The sequence below is a fragment of the Agelaius tricolor genome, unplaced genomic scaffold, assembly GCF_023055355.1.
Source record: "Agelaius tricolor isolate 1412-34295 unplaced genomic scaffold, bAgeTri1.0.p SCAF_3, whole genome shotgun sequence".
Lineage (NCBI taxonomy): Eukaryota > Metazoa > Chordata > Aves > Passeriformes > Icteridae > Agelaius > Agelaius tricolor.
In genome coordinates, this window is record NW_027269263.1 from 19,905,204 (window position 1) to 19,926,555 (window position 21,352).

At 55.1% G+C, this 21,352-nt stretch overlaps 2 protein-coding genes across 5 annotated transcripts; both read right to left on the minus strand.

Moving 5' to 3' along the window:
* Positions 1-8: 8 nt before the first annotated feature.
* DNAL4 (dynein axonemal light chain 4) lies at positions 9-4,231 on the minus strand. 4 transcript variants are annotated; one of them, XM_071422893.1, is made up of 4 exons: positions 4,144-4,231; positions 2,854-3,065; positions 2,068-2,151; positions 9-1,182 (listed from the first exon to the last, which is right to left on the minus strand). In XM_071422893.1, the coding sequence occupies exons 2-4, from the start codon at positions 2,923-2,925 to the stop codon at positions 1,018-1,020; spliced, it is 321 nt and encodes a 106-aa protein (XP_071278994.1). In that variant the 5' UTR covers positions 2,926-3,065; positions 4,144-4,231; the 3' UTR covers positions 9-1,017. The 4 variants fall into 4 exon arrangements, with proteins under 4 accessions (XP_071278994.1, XP_071278995.1, XP_071278993.1 ...); XM_071422894.1 differs by having other exon boundaries at positions 2,854-3,068; positions 4,144-4,218; XM_071422892.1 differs by lacking the exon at positions 4,144-4,231 and adding an exon at positions 3,960-4,128.
* A 6,064-nt stretch (positions 4,232-10,295) lies between these two features.
* NPTXR (neuronal pentraxin receptor) lies at positions 10,296-21,093 on the minus strand. Its single transcript, XM_071422899.1, has 5 exons — positions 20,319-21,093; positions 13,299-13,521; positions 12,914-13,158; positions 12,421-12,600; positions 10,296-12,032 (listed from the first exon to the last, which is right to left on the minus strand). The coding sequence occupies exons 1-5, from the start codon at positions 20,889-20,891 to the stop codon at positions 11,808-11,810; spliced, it is 1,446 nt and encodes a 481-aa protein (XP_071279000.1). The 5' UTR covers positions 20,892-21,093; the 3' UTR covers positions 10,296-11,807.
* Between the last annotated feature and the right edge of the window lie 259 nt (positions 21,094-21,352).

A 21,352-nucleotide genomic window follows, 5' to 3' on the forward strand; every position in this document is an offset into this window, starting at 1 on the left:
CACGCAAAGACATTTTACTAAACTTTTATTGTAAAAACACAGTTCCCCAGGTTTTATAAATACACCATACATGTAACATAGTTACGCTCATTCGATCCTCCAACACCAACAGCTTTCAAAAATGAAACAGGCTAAAAGAATGCAAGTCCAGAAAGACATTAGGCTTCTGATGACCAAGTTATATTTCACATGGATCCTCCTTTCTCTGTCAGCCTCCAAACAAGATGCTGAAAGTACACAGCACTTGCAACACCCCCAGGAACTGACAGGGAGGCATCTGAGCCTTAAAAAGAGCTCTCACCCACTCCCCAGGCATCGTCAGCCGCCTGTGTTTTCATGCTGTCTCAGTTGCTGTGGGTGAGAAAGGAGGGGGCAGTTTGCATAGCAACCTCCTACACCCCAGCAGCTCAGCTGTTGTACCCTCCCAAAACAGCAGGGAAGGGCAAGCTGGGACTGCTTCCCTGTGGCTCACACCTCCACAGACAGCCTGAAGGGAGACCCTTGGTGCTGTCAGGTCTGAGCAGACATCTCAGAAGAAAGGAAGAATGTACAAGCAGCATCCAGAGAGAGGAAAGACAGGTGCTGGTCAGAGCCATACTGCATGGTAGTTGAGAAAGCAGAGAGGAAAACTATGTGGAATAAAGGGGAGTTAAAAAAAACCATAGGGCTAGATGGCACCTTCTTGCTTTTGCTTTCCCCTGCTAGTGCTGCTGTGCAGTGTGTTGTGAGATTACCTATTCCTCACTTCCCTCCTGCTCCAGCTCAAACACCAAGGAAAGAGCCAGACAGATGAGAAATCCCACAAGCAAAGATAGGACAGTTTAGCAAGATTATACACACACACACACACACACGCACCAGCTTTACGTATCCCACAGAACTGTTACGTCAGTATGAAAAAAAGAAATCTTGACATTTAAGTATTAAAAATAAAGCCCCACCTCCAGATCATACAAAACTTGTCAAAAGCAGGAAGAAATCTCTTGTATTCAAGCAAGTCTGGGACCTGGCCAGGGGTCAGGAGCACTTCCAGACGCACACGGCCAGGCTGCCACCAAAGAACATGTACAGCAGGTTCTTCACCTCGTGAGTGATCTCAAAGCCAAAACCTTCCCCAATCACCACATGCCAGGAGGACCCAAATTTCTTGTCCATGGTCTCTTTGATCATCTTGGCAGCGCTCTGGAGAATGTTAAGGAAGACAGCATAGGGTGAGACAAAGCAACCAGAGAGGTTTTATGCAAACATCCCCCAATCTTCTCCTCCCTTTAAGACTACTCATGCCATGGGCAACAGGTATAGCAGCTGCACCGCAGGACTTGGGAGCTCCCCAGAGGTAAACCCAAGGGTAGAACTGACCTCAGCAGCCTCCAGCCCAGCAGCTAGAACTGCATCACTTCTCTAGTTCACACAGTCTGAAGCAAGATCTCTGCTTCAGATGCTGCTGGAGTTATACTGGTTGCAGTGACCATGAGAGCAGATTCAGGTCACTAAGCTGCAGCTATTTTTACAGGAGTCCTTTTTTTTTTCTCCAGCTAATTAGCAAAACACTGAAAGTAGGCTGGCTTTTAAAAGGCTTGCTTCTCCCAGATCACACCCTGCTTGATCCTAAAAAAGGTGAGAGGAAAATTGTTCAGTGACAGGCGGTGCCCTGCCCATGAAGCAAGGTATGTATTCCCTTGATCGTTGGTCCTAAAGCCAAGAGGGAATACTTAACAGACTTCCATGTACTCATCCCGAAAACAAGAGACTCCAAGCAGTTCTGAACCAAGCCCTCAGGACACAGGGCATTTTATGAACAGAGTGGAAGCATGTCCCAGGAAGGCAGGATAAGCAAGGAGGCAAGGTCTGGGAGCCAGCACCACTACTTATCTCTGCAAAGTGCTATTCTAGATCTTGCAGAGCAAGGGAACTGAATCTGAGATCTAGCCAAGCTCTTTGCCTCCTTCTACCCCAGCTCAGTGCAGAGAGTAACAGGATACCAGGACCTGACTCTGCTCTGCCCTACACCCCTATCCCTGCCCCTGCAGCATCAGCAGGCTGTCCGTTCTGGGAGGTGGCTGGTACCTCATTGTTGGTGGCATGCTTCTCACAGGCTGTGACGCACAGCTCCATGGTCTCCACGCGCATCTCCTCCGGCATGTCCGAGTGCTGCCAAGGGCAATGAGACAGACAGACAGACAGCTGAGCACAACAATCAGAGCTGCACACACGACAGCAGTAAGTTGCTCTAACTTCTGCACTGGCTCTATCAGGGGCTTAGATGGAGTAAACCTGAAAAGGTTTATTGCACTGTAAGTGAACCATTCCTCCAGCCAGTGAGGAATTCTTCTTGACATACATGAAAATTAGCACCGTGTAAGCACAGCTTAAAGAAGGAAATCAAGACATTTGCCACTTTTTCTGCTATAATATAAAGGGGAAGCACACTAACACTGTTTCCACCACAGTTCTTAATTATTGCTATATGAGTAACAAAGAAATCTAAATTACACAGCCTTTTCTTCTGCTGCTGCTATCTGGCTGGCTAGCAAGATCTTTTGCTCCAGCTTCTCCAGGACAAAAAGCAAGCTGCATCCAGAACACAAGAGAGGGCTCCAAAGGCGGTATGCTCTCAATCTGTTTGACGGATCACTTTGCCCCAGGCTTCCTCTGGCTGTCATGGGGAACACTTAGATTTCCCCAGGAGAGATCAAGGACAGGGAGAAAGCAGCAGTGACAACCAGGATCTCTCCACAGGACCAGCACTACATGTTCTCACAGTAGCTACACAGCAGGAGAAGGACAGTTAGAATGAAGACAGATTTTTACATCTCTGACACTGGTAAATGTACAATCCATCTCCCTCCATACCCTAATCAGAGGAAAACTGTGAAGCCTTTTATAATCAGCCTCGTCCTTTTTTTCCTCCTCAGCTTCTTCCATGGTCCTTCCACAGAGACTCCAGGAAGGGGCAGAGGGGCTACCTGGAGTTCAGCAAAGTGCTGTGGCACAGCCAGCTGAGAGGAACAGGGCTTGGTGTTCCTCTCTTCAGCAGGAGGAGTCGCTTCTTGGCCTAGAGGACACTGCTTCAACAAAAACAAACACGGGCAAGAGACAGATGGCTTTCAATTAAAACACAAGGCAAATGAAACTGTTACAAGAACATAATGCTATCTCACTCACTTGCCATTTCCTCAACAGCACCTTCACACCCCCCTGAGAGTCTCAGCTCATAGACCATTAATGCAAACAAATTATTAAACTGTATCTTTTTCCATAAGTGAGGAGCACAGCACTTCCCAGAAGCACCAGTGGAGCTTGAGGGAAGAGCTGAGCCAAGGTACAGCTTTCAGGAGAGGACAAGAGAACACTATATCAGCTGCTACCACTCTTGATTAATTCCAAAAGGATTTCCCAGGACACTATTATCTGCAGTAATTTCAAACTGCACATGACAAGAGAAGGGTAGGAGTATTTTAGGCACAGAATCTGCGCACTCGTCTGGACGGAAACGTTTAACAGGAACATCTCGGTCTCGTTTGTGCACTTGCTCCTCAGATCCCGGAGCATGTGTCAGCTGGGGAGGGCCATATGGGAAAACTCTGGACGTGCCTCAGGGCCTCATTACCAGCCTGCCTCCACCCGGGCAACGCAGAGGCACAGTACTGACCGACAGATTCAGAGCATTTCACAGCCGTCCTCCCTCTGGCTCTTTCCCTCTTTCCCCCAGAACAAAGCATCTTCCTCTCCTACCCAGGGGAGCAAGGGTGAGCTGATATTAAAAGGAAAACGAAACCAGCACGGTGCCAGGCGATACACCAATCATGTATGACACATACAGAGAGCTTTTGGCTAAAGCACCGAGTCAGACCACCAGCCGTCAGACGGGGGCCGTAGCACCCAAACCCCGACCTCCGCAGGACAGACCCCCCGCCCGCCCGGCCGGCGCCACCCCCGGGAGCCCCTTCAATACCCACCCCCAGCCCAGGGCGTGCCCGCGGCCACAGTCCGAGGGTGCGAGGCAGCGGAACGCGGCCCGAGCGGGCCGCACGCCCGAAGCGGCCCCTCCGCCCTCGTCCCGGCGGAGGCAGAGCTCGGCCAGCGGCACGGAGCGGGCCAGCGGCACGGAGCGGGCCCGCGGAGCTGCGGGCGCGGCCTCACCTGCGCGGCCGCCGCGGCCCAGCGCCGTTGCTAAGGAAGGGCCGCGCTTGTCATAGCAACCGGCGCGGGAAGTCCCGCCCCCTCGGCCTCCATTGGACGGGCTGTGCTGCTCGGCGCGTCTGATTGGCTGTCTCCCTGCCGGCCGCCGCGCGGGGCCTTGGGGCGCTGGCGGCAGAGGGGTGGCCGCGGAGCGCCTGTGCTGTGCCTCGCCCCCGGTCCCCCGCTGGCGTCTGGCAGCTTCGTGTTTTTCTGACTTAAAATCCCTGAGGGACCTAGTTCTAGGTATTTTTTCTTTTAAAAAACTAGGATAAATATAAGAACAAGGAGAGATTTGGGGAAATTTTGGTTGTTTTGTTGGTTTTTTTTTTAACCACAGATCAGGTTAGGAAGCCCTCTGAGATCATGGTCCGGCCTGTGACCGAACGCTGCCATGTCAGCCACACTCTGGCACTGAGTGCCACCTCCAGCCTTTCTTTAAACACCTTCAGGGACGGAGGAGGCTCCACCACCTCCCTGGGCAGCCCATTCCCATGTCTAATCACTTTCTGTGAAAAATTTCCTGCCAATGTCCAGCCTGAACCTCCCTGGTGCAGCTTGTGACTGTGTGCTCTTGTCCTGTCTGGTTGCTTGGAGAAGAGGCTGACCCCCATTTGGCCACAGCCTCCTTCAGGGAACTGGGGAGTGATCAGGTGCCTAAGCCTCCTCCTCTCCAGGCTGAGCAATCCCAGCTCTCTCAGCTGCCCCTCACAGGATTTGTGCTCCAGACCCTTCACCAGCTCCCTTGCCCTTCTCTGGACATGCCCCAGCACCTCAAAGTCCTTCCTGAGCTGGGGGTTCCAGAACTGGATGCAGTTCTCATTGTGTGGGAGTGGCAACAGCTCATGTTTGCATGTCAACAGGAGTGTAAAGAAGGAGAAAGTGATGCTGTGGGGATGAATCATGAGTTTGCAAACAGCTCCTGTAGCACCAGCCTCCATCCCCCACGGAGAAAATTGCCTCCCTCCCGCCCTTTGTAGCTTTATGCTTGTAATATCTATTTGTTTTGAGGTTTTTCTTGGCTCAGGGCTTGCTAGAAAACCTCTGTTGTCTCTGCACCCTGCTAGCCAAACATGGATTGCCTCTAAACCAGGTCTTAATCAGTTTTCAGGGAGGTCTAGGGTTGCATTCGTCTGAAATTAACAAGGATGGAGAAGCAGCAAGCTCCAGGATAATACCAAGGGAAAGACTTCTCCTGTGCAAAGCCCCAGCTGCTGGGTGTGATGCTTGGTTTTCCATCAGTGGCCATCCTGGTCTTGCAGAGTGGCTCATGGATCTGATTTTTCATGTGGTGCTTGTGGCTGGTGTGTGCTTGAAACGTTCTTGCTGCTCGCTGCCTGCTGGAAGAAGAATTTGCTTTCCAGCTGCTTGAGAAGGAAAAGAGTGGGAGAGGAACAATCTGGGCACTCTCCTGCCCCTGCCAGCTCAGGAGTCTTCTTCCCTCCCTGTAGCACCAAGCTCTGCCCTGTGATCAGGGGAGAACAGCACCTTGTTAATCTCTTCCACAGGTTCAGCAGTGAATCCGACCTCCTGGCTGTCCTTTGCCTGACAGAGCAGTGCTGGGGGCAGGGAAGCTGCCTTTGGGCTTGGGAAGACAAAGCTGCAGTGATCATTTATATTTTCCTTTTCTGTCACTGCTGGTGGTGACAAAAATGAAGCACTGCCTCCTGTGTCACTCGTTCTCCTACCATTCCTGCCTCCTGGGCTAATTCCTTCTCCTTCCTCTTTTGGGCCTCTTGCAACAGAGCTAAAATTGTCAAGAGACAGATAAAAGCTGGGAGATCATCATTTTTTCTTTTCAGACAAGATAATTAGGAAGAGAATCTCTGTGAGGAAGAAGATCTTTCCATCATCATTACTTTATCTCCAGGCAGCTACTCTAATCTCTCCAGGGACATGGCTCTTTCAAGCACCGTATTCTTGCTGTGGTTTTTTTAATGCTTTAATCCCTGTGTAGTTCACCCACTTTTACTACCAAGCAGCAAGCGAGTGTGAGCTGGGGTGTTTGTATGCATGTGCAGGGCAGAGCACGCTTGTCTGTGTGATTCTGGGTTCAATTAAACCTGCTTTGGTTCTGATCAGTGTGACCCCCAGGAGTGTTGCCCTCAGGGAATGTGGGGACTGCTTGTGAGGGTTATTCATCAGTGGCTCCTAGGTGAGAAGCTAAAGGAAAATGGCCAAACAAAAACTGCACTGGGCCAAAGATAGGAAAAGCCATGTCTTTGTGATTGTGGTGGGTGATACAGTGGGGCTGCAAGACAGAGATGCCTCCTGAGGGAGGAGAGCGTTCTGCTGGCCTGCCTCCACCTACTGTGGCTTAACAAAATGTGAGCAGTTGGTTTCTGGACCCCCAAGTGCAGGGTTTCCACAGGCTGCCTCTGTATAACTGCAAGCCAGTGGAAGCCTTGTTGAGCCAACAAAGGTTACGTGTACTGCTCTTTTTGCTGCTGGCTCTGATGGCACAGACAGCACGTCACCTGATCTTTAACTTCCAGTACTAGTGGACCAGGTACCCTTCTGTAGGTGAAAGCAAGTCCAGAGCAAGGGTTCAATTCACCCCTGTGGGTCTGTAGGGAGCTGGAATTGTTGCTTTGCTCTGGCTGGTCATGCCTTATTTGCCACTAATCAGAGGTGGAAACTCTTTCAATCCCTTTGCTTTCAGCAGCCACAGTGAAATACATTGAAACAAAGTACCTTTACTTTTTACCTTCTGACATGAGGGTGTGTTGTACTCCTTAGCTGAGCACAGAAAAGTAACCATTGGCTGCAAAATATACATATATGTAGTAAATATACAGCCTCATGCTTTCTTTTAGTCATCTTCATTAACCAGACAGCAGGCTGGCTCTTCATCAGGTGGAGGACAGCCTTCTTTTCTTTCTTTTCTGACCTGTTTCCGGCCAGGTTTGGGGACTTCCCCATTGTCCCTGTGGGCACAGGCTCTGCCATGCCCCACCTCCTCTGTGTGGTAAAGCAGGGGGGCTGGAGCTTGCTGTCCAGCCTGCCAGCACAGCCCAGGGACTGGGCACTGCTCCACAGCGCCTTGGAAAATAACTGAGGGCCAAGGCTGGGGGCAGCTGCCCCAGGATGGGGTGGAGGCAGCTCTCAGGAGGCTCTGTGGGAATGCTGAAACCACATTTTGCTAGGATCAGAACCCCCAGCATGCTGAGCTGAGGGAAGGCAGAGATGGGGACACTGGTGTGCAGGAATGGGTGGCAGCCTCTGTGCCAGAGGACAGAGCAGCTCGCTTTGGGACAGCCTGATCCCCTGGTCTGCTGGAAAACACAGTGCCCCACGTGTTCCCGTAGCTACTACCTCTAGTAACATCAGCTACTGTTAGTAAGGTCTGTTGCTGCAGCACTAGCAGCCGTGTGGGGGCTGTTCCTGTGCCAGATGCTCCGGAATTGTGGCGCATTCCCTGTATGAGCACTGCACAAGTCTTAATGAGCCTTCCAGGCTCTGGGAGGGAGCAAGGGAGGCTCCCAGCAGGACAGGAAGGTGAAAGGAGGCAATTAGGCAGCACCCCATTGCTGAGCAGGTAGTGGGGACTTTGGAAGTCACCTCCTGGGGACAAGTATTGGCTGGCTTGACCTCGTTTGAGGGCACCAGGAGGCCGACACACTGCAGGGAGCTGTGACATGCAAACTCAGCTGAGGTTGCAGGTATTGGGGAGCACAGGAGATCCCCAAAGCCCACTCAAGTGGGGGGTCCCAGGATTGCTCATGTCCCTGGGAATGGCCAGTGGTGCCCTCTGGAAAGAGGGGCAGGGGCTAGAGGGGTTCATAAATGCCAGCATTTTCTTTCCAAACACAGTTTTCAAACACCATCAGGCCTGAAGGTTTCCCATTGCCATGTTCAACTTGGACTTCTTCACTGCCAGACAAACCCCTTTGGGAGTATGGGCTGGGTGGTATTAGAGTCTGGCTAAGTCCCTGGCTAGCAGAAAGCCCTGCAGCAGGGAGTTCTGCAGATTAGGAAAGGAAATGGCAGTTCCTTTTCTCTCCTTGAAACGTGCTTACAGCCCCTTGGCAGGGAGATAGAGGACAGCACGTGGGCGGCATCCATCACACCCGCCTGTCTCCCACACCGTCTCCTCTTGTGCCAGCTCCTGCTGAGCTGCCACAGCCCAGCTGTGCCCCTGCCCTGCACTGCCCAGCTCTTGGTGCCCTACTCCTTTCTCCCCTATCCTGGATGTCTGGGTATAACACAGCCAACCAGCTGAAGTATCTGCCTTTCTCCACACCACTGTTAAATATTTCCTTCCTTACCCTCCTCTTTCCCTCAAGGCTGACTTTGTTGTTCCTCATCTCTTCTGTGCACAACATGTTGTTTTCCAGCCAGCTGCCCTTAGAGAGACATGGGGCTACTCCTGAGTGCTCCTGGTTAATTTAGAAGCAAGCAATATGTGTAAGTCATTGTAATTACTTCTTGCAGCCAGCAAAGCTATTGATTTGTCATCTCCTCTACCTTTTAAGCCCTGTTGCAAGTTTGTAGCTCTCGCAAGGCTCAGCTTACTGAAAAGAAATGGTCTCATCTTGCTCTCGTCCTCCTCAGACGGGTAAGAAGCAGACATTGCTTCCTGCAGAGAGCCAGGGCAGGATGGAAATCAAATATTTATTTCTGCTCTTCATTTGTGTCTCCCATCCAGTTTCTAATCTCTCCATAATGCTTTTGTTTCCTGAAGAGCCTTACAGTGGAGGCATTTGCTGGAAGATTTTAAAAGATTTGGGAAAATTCTACCAAGTTCTCCTGTGTGCCCCCAGGTCTGCCTAACTGGCTGTGAACCTCTGGGAGAGAGGAGCTCACCCTGCAGAAGCTCTGCCACTGGGATCCCCCCATTCTCCTGTTCCAGAAGTGACAGATCCACATCCTGGGGACATGCACATGGCTGGGATTAGGATCATGCCAGCATCATTTGGCAGAGATGAGGAGGGCAGCACCGAAGGCCCTGATCAAGCATCTCCTGGTGTCCCCTTTGTTCCTGCTTTTCTGGAGAGGATTTACACACAGTTTCAACGTGGGCTGGGTTTCCGGGCTCCGGAGGAGATGGGTGTTTTGCCAATAACCTACATCAGCGGCCAGGCTGTTTCCACCCTTGTTCATCCTCTCACGTTTCTCCTGCCTTGGCCAGCAGCCCCAAGACCCCTCTCACAGTGCTTCTGCAGTTTTGATAGCAGGGTGTTCTGGACCAGTTTCCCTCCCCCTTTAAACCTCTTTCTGAGTTTATGATCCCATCAGTGGTTTTTGACATTTCCTCCTCTAGAAAATGTTGTGCTCTTTAATTATGCTGTGTTATTTGGCACACGAGCAGATGGCACCTGTTGAACCCTCTCCTCTTAGTGATGGGTGTGAGCCTCCAGCTCGGCAAAGGCCCTTGAACCAGTGTTCCAGTTGAAGTACATACTTTTTCTTCAAAACCAGCCCTCAGCTTTGTGAAGATGTGCTGAAGGTGAGAGTGCCAGCCTTTCTTTTATGGCATTAAATACCTTCCAGAAGGAGAAGTGAGGAGAGGGGGCAGCTCTGACTCAGAGAGGAGATCCCACCAGCATGCCAGCAATGGGAAAACTCAGTCCTCTGGCTTTGTGCTCCATTTCCCCCAAATATTGGTGAAGCTGTGCCTTTCGTAGGAGGAGCAGGACCCACTGAGAGGCAAAAGCGCCATGCAGACCTGGTCATGAATTGTTCTACAACAGGAGGTCCAAGAGTCATGCCTGAACCATCTTGTGCCTAGCTAGGTCAGAAACTCATTACTGGTACTTAATTAGATTTACACTCAATATGAGTTCCTTGCTATCATGCTCTGACTTAGAGGCCAGGATTTCTCACTTGTTTCTGCTTCCCTCCATGGAGAGTGTTTCCCTCAGCCCACATGCCCCACCAGCAGCAGCCTGTACCCCATACTGCTCTGCAGTGGGGTAGAGCAAAGGTGGCCAGACCATCTCCTGCCCCTCTGTGGCAACAATACCAAACCCCTGTGCTGATGTTCCTGTAATGCCAGCAGTGGGACCAGCCAACTCCCTTCAGTGATGCAACCCTAAGCACCCTGGGGAGGTCACCCCATCTTGGGCTGACCTGTCCCGTCCATCCCCCCAGCAACCTCGCACTCTGCAGGAGGCTGGAACAGAAAACATCACGTTTATTGTTCACGATCAGCTTTACAAAAGAAACGTCCCAACACGGGCACACGTCAGGGCCCTTTTCACAAACGTGCATTGGAGAAAGCGCGCGAGCGAGCGAGGCAGGGAGGGCGGGAGAGGGGGCAGCTCCTCAGGGTGCACGAAGGTCGCAGTGTTCCCACTTGGCACACGGGCTGCTCCCCATCCCCACCGTGTCATTCCCAGCGGGCTGAGCCACCCCAGCACTGGCACAGACCCTGGGCAGGGGGATGGGGGGTGGCAGGGCTGTCCCTTCTGCCAGCTTTGCCTCCCCCAGGGGAGGGGGCAGCTGTCACCCAAAGTGGGACTTGGGGTAGGGGGAACACTGGAAGCTGAACACTGCATTGAGCAACCATGAGAGCCCCGAAATAACCCTCCCACCCCCAGACACACACACGCACACACACACACACACACACGTGTGCACATACACACACTCACATATCAAGATGTTGGTGACCACGCAATGTGGAAACAGTGGATTCTCAGGCACTCCACAGGGAAAACACCAGCCTGCTCTTTCACCCTCCCAGTTTCAAGGCCAGTGGCAGCCCTGTTCCTGGCAAGGAGCAGGTAAAGAAGGGGACTGGGTGGAACCAAGGGCAGTAGCCCAATCCAGTACCAAAAGACTGGGGGATGGATGGCAGGGCTCCTCTGACTGCCACCATCCTCCATCTCTCTTTTTCTTGCTTTTGCTCCCTTCGATGCCAGTGCTGCACTCTTTCCCCCTCGGCCAGCGCTGGGGGAGATGCTTTGCCCCTTTCCCCCCATTCCCGTGGTGGCTGACCCATTCCCCAGCTTGGAGGCAGTGGGGAGTGCTCTCTCCCCTCTGCCTTAAAAGCCTGGCTCCCCTCGGGGAGTCCTGCCCAAAGAGGCAGCAGAGGCAGGGAAAGACGTGCAGGGGGGTAAGTGCTGTCCCACTGATTCTCTGCCATTCTCCTTCAGCTACCCTGGGCCACATTTGAAAAACCAGGGCAGCAGGAGAAGGATGGGGTTAGAGGTGAGATCCTGGAATGCAGGCTCATGAAACTGGACAGTGAGGTTGCTAGAAATAAATAAGGAGAGGGGGTGTGTTCAGGTGATGCCTGCACCCTGGCATCCCACTGAGGCTGGACTGCACTCAAAGTGGATGGAGTTCTCCTTCCCATTTCCTGCTAGGTGTGACAAGGTGACGATCCTCACCGTACCAGGGACACGTGCAGGTACAGTGAGTTCCACCCAAAACAGAAGTGGGGCAAGATGAGACTCAGGAGCCAGCTTGCCAGGAATGAGGACAAGCCACAGCACCAGCACAGGGACAACAGGGAGGCTTCCAGGGGCCCCTCTCCCTCCTGGGACACCAGCACGGGGGGCTCAAGCATTGCCCCAGCAAGGCTTACTGGTCTGGAAGGGGAGAAAGGGGCTCCCTGCTCCAGGGCTGCCAGCGGGCTCCTCGGCGCTGGGGGACAGGGCTGGGGACAGGGCTGGGGCCACTCATGCCTTCCTCCCTTCCTCGCAGGCGGCAAAGCCTGCCTTGCTGGCACCTCCAAAGACCTCCACCGCCTGGTCATCCCACTGAATCACATTCCCTTGGAGGTGGGAGGTGCAGTTAGCCAAGGCCAGGATCTCTGCTGGTGCCAGCATGTGGTCCCACACGCCAAACTGCGCCAGCTCTCCCACGAAGGCCTGTGTGGCATCAAAGCGTCCCCCCAGGGTGTCCTGGGAAAGAGCAGGAGAGGTGATTGGACAGGGATGAAGAGAAGAGGAGGAACATGCATCCAGTGGGAAATAGCAAGGGAGAGAGGGAGAGGATTGGGGAGAAGCAGAGCAAGGTGCTTGATGGCAAGGAGGAAAGGGGATGGATGCGTGGAAGAGATTCAACAAGATGAGGCAGGGAGGCCAAAGGGATAGGGAGAGGGAAGAGAAGACAATGACAGCACATGGCCAGCCTGGAGGCAGGATGAACTGGCAGGAGAGCCAACTGCCCTCCTGAGCACTCCTGCCCACGCTGCCCCCTCCCCTCACCCCATTTGGGGGCTTTTCCCCCCAGCCAATTCCCACTAGAGCAATGCTAACAGGCAGCTCTTGGTGTTGAACTGGTACCTACCTGCTCCTGACCCAGGATGATGACGCCCTGGGGCCTGATGGAATGCCAGGAGGCCAGGTTCTCACCGGCACCCCGCTGCTCCCCGTCCTGGTACGCTGACCACTTGCCGTCCCGGGTGGTCCATGCCACACAAACGTGGTGCCAGGCCTTGTCCTTCAGACTCAGCGGCAGCTGGGCAACCTGTGAGAGAAGAGTGAGATCCCGGTGCTCGGTAGGACTGCTGGGGAAGTCCCCTGGCAGAGCAAGCAGTGCACCCCCGTGGTGGTGGCAGCATCCCAAAATCTACAGACATCCAGATGTGCTGCTTCTCCCTCTCAGAACTAACCCCAATGAGCCATTCTCCCAATCCTCCTGCCTCCCGCCATAAACCTAGGGCCCCTTCCTCCCAGCTCCCCCACACCAGTGCCCTTAAGAATATAATTTCCTAGGGGGACTGAAGCAGGGAAGACGAGGGCAGGGTTTCCTCTCCTGCCCCTCCTGCAACTGGGCTGACCTTGTCGTTGATGAGCAGCTCCAGGGGGTTGGAGCCCCACTCCAACAGCACAATCTCGTTGGCTTGGCTCGGGACAGAGTAGGAGAAGGGGGTGCCAATGCCTGCCAGGGCCTTGGACTTCAGCCACATGCAGATGGTGAAGGCGTACAGCTCTGGCAGGCTCTTCTTCACACGAGCATACATGTAGTTGTTCTGCACAGGGATGGTCACCTTGAAGGCATCAGGAGGGCTGTAGCCCAGTGGTCCTACATATCAAGGGTGAGGAGAGGAGGGAGGTCAGCACCTGTAATTGGGATGAGGGTGACCTGTCCTGGGGCTCTCCTGGTGATGTACCTTAGGGTAGGAACCCTGTGCCCCATCTCCTTCCCCGCAGGGCAGGACTCACCGTGCTCCAGCTCCGTCACCCGGTTCTGGAGGGAGCTCAGCTCCTTCTCGATGTTGTGCTGCTGCTGGCTGCGGTCAGTGCTGGCGGCCTGGCGCTCCTTCTGCAGGGTCAGGATCTTGGAAAGGAGCTGCTCCTCCAGCTGCTCCATCTTGGAGTGGAGGGCATCACGGGCAAGGGCCGGGGCAGTGGGTGCTGAGCCATTGGTGCGGGCTGGCAGCTCCTGCTGCATTTGCGGCAGTCACGAGAGAGGGAATGGGAGGGACAAAAGAGAAAATCCAGCACAGTGTCACCATAAGAGTTAAAATAAGGACATGCCCAGCCTGCAGCACTACAGGTAGTGCTGGGATGACAGTCCCATATCCGCACTGGGGTCTTCTCCAAGAGCCTCCAGCTGACTTTGTACCTCCCCTCTTAGAGCCCCCATTGAGCTCATTCCTGCAAAACGAAGCTTGGCTGCTCTTAATGACTTTCTCCTGCTTCAGAGACAGAGCAAGGATGGGATGTTTGGGTCATCCCTTGGCTCTGCTCCTGCAGGCAGCCTCCCATGATGAGGAAATGATGCGGGCAGGACCTTGGAGCTCCTGACCACTCCTGCTGCTCGTGAGGCTGCTTACCTATAGCCAGCACGTTAACATCACTTAATGGGGCTGTAATCCTCTTAGCCGAGCTCAGCTGGCGTGCGGGGGTGTGTGCACATGTGCCAGGTAGCTCTCCATAAACCAACCTCTCCTGGTCCACCAGGATGGCAGGGACAAGTGGGACTGGTGCCAGGCTGTTGTGTCTCTGGCCCTCAAGGCATGAGCCGTCACCTGGGGACATCGAGCTTGTCTTGTCCAATCAGGGTTAACACTCAGACCAAAACCCTTTCCATGGCAAATCCAACACGGCAGATGGTGAAGATGCTCCCAGCTGCTACTGCAGTCTGCAAAGACCCCAGATCCCACCTTATTGGGAGACCCCATCCCAGCTGGAAGAAAAGCAGTCCGGAAGGGAGAAAGTGACCCTTCACCATGCTCCTGGAGTTTCTCAGTAAATAAGAGCCCTCTTCTTTCCCCATGCCCTTAGTGCATTAGTGTCTCTGCTGTGGGCTCTGAAAGATGACAACCACCTTCTCTGTGTTGCCAGACTTTCCCAGAGGTGCTGGAGCAGCCATGGAGACCCTTGCCTTGGCTCCTCTGGCACCAAGGGATCTGCATGCCCACTTCAGCCCTGGACATTCACAGGGTGCTGGCAGGACATGGGGGATACCATCCCTGTCGATCTGAACAGCCTCCCTCCTACCCCAGAGGTGGCCTGGGGGACGTCAGCACTCACCTGTGGTTGTGGTTCCCTGTTTTTTCTTACTTCTTATATCCAGCTTCTCCAGGCTGGACAGGATCTGATAATCACGCACATAAAGCTGAAGGAGAGGGATGCCTGCCCACCTCACCCTTAATCTTTGCTATCCATCAGGAACAACAGAGGGGAGGGGAAGGCTGGAGGAAAGTCAGGTTTGGCTGGGCAGGATGCAGCCTTGGCGGATGGGAACAGCAGGGAGAGGAAAAGTGAGAAGATGGTGTTGGTGTGGGCACAAATGTACCCACTCTGGGCAACAACATGCTCAGGCTACAAACAAAATGGAAGTTATGATGCCCCAAGGTTGGCAAGAGCTGCCAGTAGGGTCTGCCAGGGCAAACCCACAAGTTCTGTGAGGAAAACCAACCTGGAAAAGCAAAACCCAGCACAAAAAGAGAGGTTGTGCAGGGGATATCTGCCAGCCCTGACCAAATGCCAGCTCTCACTGCCAGCTTGCTCCGGGCAGCACTAAGGATGCTCTTGCAGTGAGAACAAAACCTCTCTGGTAAGTGAAAAGTGCCCAGAAAAGAGCATCCTGCCTTTGGTCTTTGCAAAATTGAATGATTAGCTGATGGGAAAGGAGCTTTAACTATTTTGCTGGGGTTTGCTGGTGGTTTTTTTGTGGGGTTTTTGGTGGGGTTGTTTTTGGTGTTTTGGGTTTTTTGTTGTTTTTGTTTGTTTTTTTTGTTTTTTTTTTGCGGGGTGGGTTCTTTAAAGGGGTCTTGGGCACTGCATGAAAGGCAGGGTAGAGATGGCAGGAGGGAAGGGAAGTGCAAAGTTTAATTCTCATCCTCGTGGCAGGGATAGTTCCCACCTGAGCTGTCAGCATTTGTACCCAAGCTGAGCTGGCTGCACTGGCAGGAGGCAGCACAGGTGGGATGGGGCTGCCTTTGCCTCTATGGCCACATCCCGTGGGCTCCAGGAGCTTTTCTTGTCCTTTCAGGCTGCCTGGCTAGAGCGGGGGCTGGCACGCTCCTGTCTGCCGCATGCTTTGATTGCTCGAGCTGCGGGTTTGGAGCCTACGTCCCTGCTTTCATGCATGGCTCCATCTGTTAATGATGAAAAAAGAAAAAGCTGGGAGATTTTGTCACTCTCACTAGCCCCCGATAGCCTGCCCTACATTATTCAGTAGTGACTGAGTACTTTTTTTTACCTCCCTCTTCCTCCAGCTTTTCTCCCTGCTGCTATTTTCTTCCCTCTGTAACTTTTCTCCCTATGGCTTTTTCATTTCTCTGGCTTTGGAGCATTTCTTCCTGTTGCTCCTCTCCATGCTCACACACCGTGTCTTTCCCTTTTTGCTCACTTTCTTCCCCCCTGCTGAGTTTTTCCCCATCCAGCCCTCTTTCCAGCTCTTGCTGGTCCTTCCCAGTTGGCAGCCAGGGTACCACAGCCAGAGCCACATGCAAACTGAACCATTGCTGCCCCATGCTCCTTCTGGAAAGGGATTATAGCCTGCACCCTCATCTGGCAGGGCTTCAGGGCCATCCCAGCAAACACCATCCATATCCCTGCAGACAGATGATGGCTGGACAGGAGCCTGGACTCCCCATTCTACCCCGTGCAGCTGAGTAGTGCTGGGTGATCCCCCCGATGCCAGGCTGGGCTGCATCCCTGAGCCATGATCCTCATCTCCGAGCTGCTGCTCGAGCATGTTTCTCACAAGGCAAATTATTTGCAAAATTATTAATGGTTGATGTGCAGCTGTTTACTGGTGACCTTTGGGGAGGGGAAGGGGGGGAAGCGCCTTCTCCTGGCTGTTCGGCAGGCACCCGGCTTCCCATCTGCCGCCGCACAGGCAGCAGGGGAGTGGGCAGTGCCTGTGGGGGAGGCTCCTTCCATGCTTTTTGGCCACCAGAACCGGCAAAAAAGATTGAAAGATGCCAGGTAATATTAATCACGTTAAATGTCAGCGGCTGGCAGGGGGTGGGGAGGGGGAGGTGGGGGCAGGGGGCTGCGGCAGCCACGCCGGCGTGCGCTCTCTGGGGCTGCAGCCCTCCGCCAGCAAATGCACTTTGATTTACATAAGGAGATCAGAGCCTCATTTACTAATGCACCGGCAAAACTGGGCGCCGCTGCTCCCCCTCGGCCCCCAGCACACCAGTGCCCACCTTGGCTGCTGGGACAGGGCAGGCAGAAGCACAGGAGGATGCCTGCTGGATGGAGCCCTGGCACATCCCAGGGATCAGGATGCACACACACAGCAGACCCATTCCGCTCCTTGCACCCATGAATCCTTACAGGCTGCACAAAACTCCTCAGCAGCTGCTACCTTGGGACACTCCCTGCTGCAGGACAGCACACCTGCTGCACCAGGGCTTTTTGGACACTGCCACCTCTTTGGACCCAGGCAGGACTTTGGGGATCATTAAACTCCAAAAGGGACTGCATGGAGTAGAAGAAAAACAGGGATGCATCAGCCTTTCCCTCTTCCTCACAAGAGAAGGGCTCACTGTTGATCCTGTCTCCCTAAAATCTCACTCGGAGGAGGGGGGCTGGGACTGTCACAATTTGGGTGCTTACATCCCTGCACTGCTGGAGATTGAGACAAGAGGGAAGCAGCTTGGTCACTATCATTCCCATTCCCTTACCCAAGGGTTTTCTGCCAGCAGCCAGGTCCCCAGCTGCAATGGCACAGCCAGGAACCAGCTGAGGAGCAAACAGGCTGTTGCAATTCCACCAGGTCCCCACGGAGCCCATCAGGCCGTCCCCTCTCTCCTGCAAGGGATGATGGGGAGAAGGGGGGCATCTGCATCTCGGCACAGCCCAGGCAGCCAAGGTGATTCTCTCCCCGATCCCTTTCCATTTGCAGCAATAAGTAAAAGCATGGAGAAGGAGCACCTGTGTCCCTCAGCTCTGTGTTCCAAGATGCACCAGAGTGTACAGACATGAGCACGTGCTGAGCCAAAGGGGGGGAACCCTCAAAAACAGGATGAAAAAGCCTAACTAGGCTGCTGTGCATGAGGAAAGGATGATCAGTGCCGGGGTGGTGTTAGGAAGAGGTGAGGGAAGATGTGCGAATGCTGTGCTGATGCTAGCCCAGCCCCACAGAAATGGCAGGGGACAAAGAACGAGACAGTGGAGGCCCTCCCTGCATCCTGGGAAATCCTTCTGCCATGCTGACAAAATTAAGGAACAAATGCCTTAATAGGTTTTTCAGTGCATGAATAAATCTTGTTATGCCTTACAGAAAGGGCTGAGAGTGCCCAGATTAGATCAGCAATCTTCCACCAGCCCCCTCCTTGCAGTCCCAGCTCTGAAGCATCCAGCAGTAATCCCTGCTGGCAAACCTGCCTGGAGACTCCCTGGGACGCAGCCTTCCCAGAGCGGCTCATGGCATTTTGTGTCATCTCTCTTCTGAGACTAAGCCACCACAGACTTGGCAGCATTTCTTCTCCTTCCCAACGGGTTTTGCATTCTTCAGCACATGGGGGCCACCCCAGGACTGTCCCCATCCAGGTCACCTTTTGGGACAGTCATTGCCATCATCCAGGACAGCTGTGGAGGCTGAGAGTGCCTCCCATGCCATGGGTATCCCAGGAAGGCTCCCAGGGCTGACAGCCAAAGCCATGCGGGACAGAAGATGCAGGTGCTCCACCAGGAAGTTTTAGCTGTCTGCTCCTGGGGTGGGAGGCCCTTTGGAGAGGGATGCCACAGGCAACTGTCCCTGGATAGCTGAGGTGTTACCACAAGGCTCAGCTGGCTGGGCTGCAGCCCTCACAGGGGTGTGGTGCCCACTGGTAACACTTCACCAGGACAAAGACCAGCCCACCTGTAACACGCTGCTCTTTTTCCTCACCTGGCAGGGCTCACTAAGCCTCAGGATGCTGTGTCTCCCCTGCAGAGTGTACCTGGGACCATCAGACCCCTGGCAGCACAAACCTGAACAGTTTTGGTCCTGTGCCACTTGGCTTCCTCATCACTGTGTGCCTGAGCCTCGTCCCAGCACCGCTTCAGGCTCCCTGGGCACATGTGACAGCTTGCTCCAACCCTGGTGAGCTTCACCCTCCTCCTCCTCCACCCCAAACCTCCCACCAGCCTCAGAAACCCCGGGAGAGGGGCCAGGGCAGCTCATGGGTGATGCCACCCCACAGAGGAGAGGGAGAGCATGGCTCTATGGCCTGATGCTCCCCAAGGTCCAAACTGTGCTGGGCACCATCCCACCGTGCATCGTCTGGGATACCTGTGCAGAGACCTATTTCCCCAATTTATCATTGCGTGAGCATACCTGCTGTGTTATTCCACTGATGGAAAATCATTTGATTAGGGCTTCAGGGGTTTTTTGTGGGGTCTGTCCCTCCCTTTGGCTGCATTTTGCCCTGGGCAACATGTCAGACAGGCTGCACATCCCACCCTCCCTGCATGTGCCTGGCATGCCTCTGTGTTTCTTCTTTTGCCTGTGTGTGCATTACCCTGGCAGCACACAGGTGCTTCCTCTCTGGTCTTCCAGCTCTTTTCCTTCTTGTGTTCGTGTGTTTATTTGCCTTTCTCTGTCCTTTTATTCCTGTTCATATCTCCATCGCTTACAATAACCCTCTCTCCCAGTCTCATTTCTCAGCCAGTGACCTTAGTGGCTCTGAATTTCCCATTTCCATTGCCTGTTGCTGTGCCCACATGTCTGTAGTGAGGGGGGCAGAGGGGCAAGGAGAAAGTGGTTGTCTGAGGAGAGGGACCCCAAAGAGTGCTGGATGGCCCCCCTCCCAGCTGCACACTCCAGGGAAGAGTGGAGAGGGCAACAGGAAACCGAACAGGAAGATGAGAAGGTTGAGGACTTGCAGGAGGCTCCTTGCAGGTGGCTCTGACACCTGACAGACCTCAGGGAATAACTCCTACCTGGAGCAATTCCCACAGGGAAAACAGACATCTCTCCTCTTGCAGCTCTCACGTGCCACAGCCATATCCTGCAAAGTCTGCCAAGTTCCGTGGGACTGCTGAGTCCAAATCAGCCCAAATAAATCAACACTCACATGCACTCTGTGATGTGTGCCATGACAGGCATCATGGCAGAGCCTCTGGTGCCACTGGACTGTGGCTGGGCCAGGGCTGAGCCTGCCAGGCACACGCTGCACAGCTGCTACAGAATGGGGACCAGGGGTCTGATCCCAAGTGCCAACAGCCCAATGCCACAGGAATGGGCACAGTGAAGGACTCCAGCTGTGCCCTTCTCTCTCCAGCTCCTAAGGACCGTGTGGGAAAGGGTGCCAGGCTCACGGAGGGGGGCACTGCACTTTGCTTTGTGAGATGTCCCATTCATAACCATGAGGCATCAGATGGGATTTACCTTTTTGCTAAAGGGCAGGGTCTGGCTGCCAGAGCTGCCAACCTGCTCTGGAGGAGTCCTTAACAGGTGCCATGGGGCAAACAAGGGGCAAGCAAGGTGTCCTACCTGGGTGCAGACTGTGGGGAAACTGGGGCAGCCCTGGTGCTTTGGGACAACCCTGCATGGAAAGGAGAGAGGAGGGCTCAAGGTGAGTCCCTTGCCCCTGGGCAGAGATCTCAGGAAAGAGGGAGGCAGGGACAACCTTCCTGAAGTCTCACAAAGGGGACGAGCTAGTTCGGGGTGATGTGGCTGCAGGCCTGGGGAACGGCACGTGTGGGAGCATCTTTCCCTGGGAGCATCCCCCCAGACCCCCAGGAGCATCATCCCCTGGGAGCATCCCGCCCAGTCCCCAGGAGCATCCCTCGCACCTCTATCCGGTCGATTCGGTCCTGGAGGGTGCGGACAGCCTCCTCCAGCTCCCGCACGGCGGGCGGCTCGTCGGGAGGGTGGCCCATGGTGCCGGGGCGCGGGGCGGCGCGGAGCCCGGCGGCGGCGGGGGGCGCGGCGCCGGGGGGGCTCCGCAGGCCGCCCTCGCAGCGGCTGAGCTTGCCCGTGAGCTCCCGGATGGTCTCCTGGTCCATGCGGATCCGCTCCTTCTGCTCCAGCGCCGTGCGGCGCAGCTGGGCCGCCGCGCTCCGCAGCGCCAGCAGCTCCTCGGGGCCGGCGGCGCTGCCGGCGGCGGTGCCGGTGCCGGTGGCCGGGCACTCGGTGCTCAGCGGGGTGCAGACGAAGCGGCTGAAGAGCGGCGGCCCCCCCGGCAGGCGCGGCCCGGCGCTGGCCAGCGCCTCGGCGGGGCCGTGCAGCGCTCCCAGCCCCTTGTCGGCGGCGGGCAGGAGGGCGGCGGCGGCCGAGTCATTGTCGGCGGCGGCGGCGGGCGCGGCGGTGCCGGCCGGGTGGACGCTGGCGATGATGCAGATGATGGCCCCGAGGAAAGCCAGCATGCCCGCCGCCAGCAGCACCGCCAGAAACTTCAGGGTGGCAGCGGCGTGGGGGGCCCGAGCCCGCGGACGGCGAGAAAACAAAGCGGGCGGGGATGGAGAGGGGGACGGACGGCCGGAGGGATGGACGGGCAGCCCGGAGGGAGCTGGCGGGGAAGGACGGTACCGGCAGCAGCACCGGCGCCGGGGCCCCGCCGCGCCGCGCCGCGCTTATATGTGCCGGGCGGCGCCGCCCGCACCGCACCGCGCCGCCCCCGCCGCCGCCCCCGGCCCGGCCCCGGCCGTGCCCCCGGCCGTGCCCCTCTTAGTGATCCCCCCCTTCCCGCTGAGCACCCTCCCCGGGCTGCAAGGGCGACGGTCCGAGAGCAGGGAAGCGAGCGGCTGAGGGAACGGGAAGGGCAGAGAGGGCGCCCCGGGGGCACCCGGGGACGGGGCCAGCCCTGCCTCGGGCTCGCTGAAGTCAG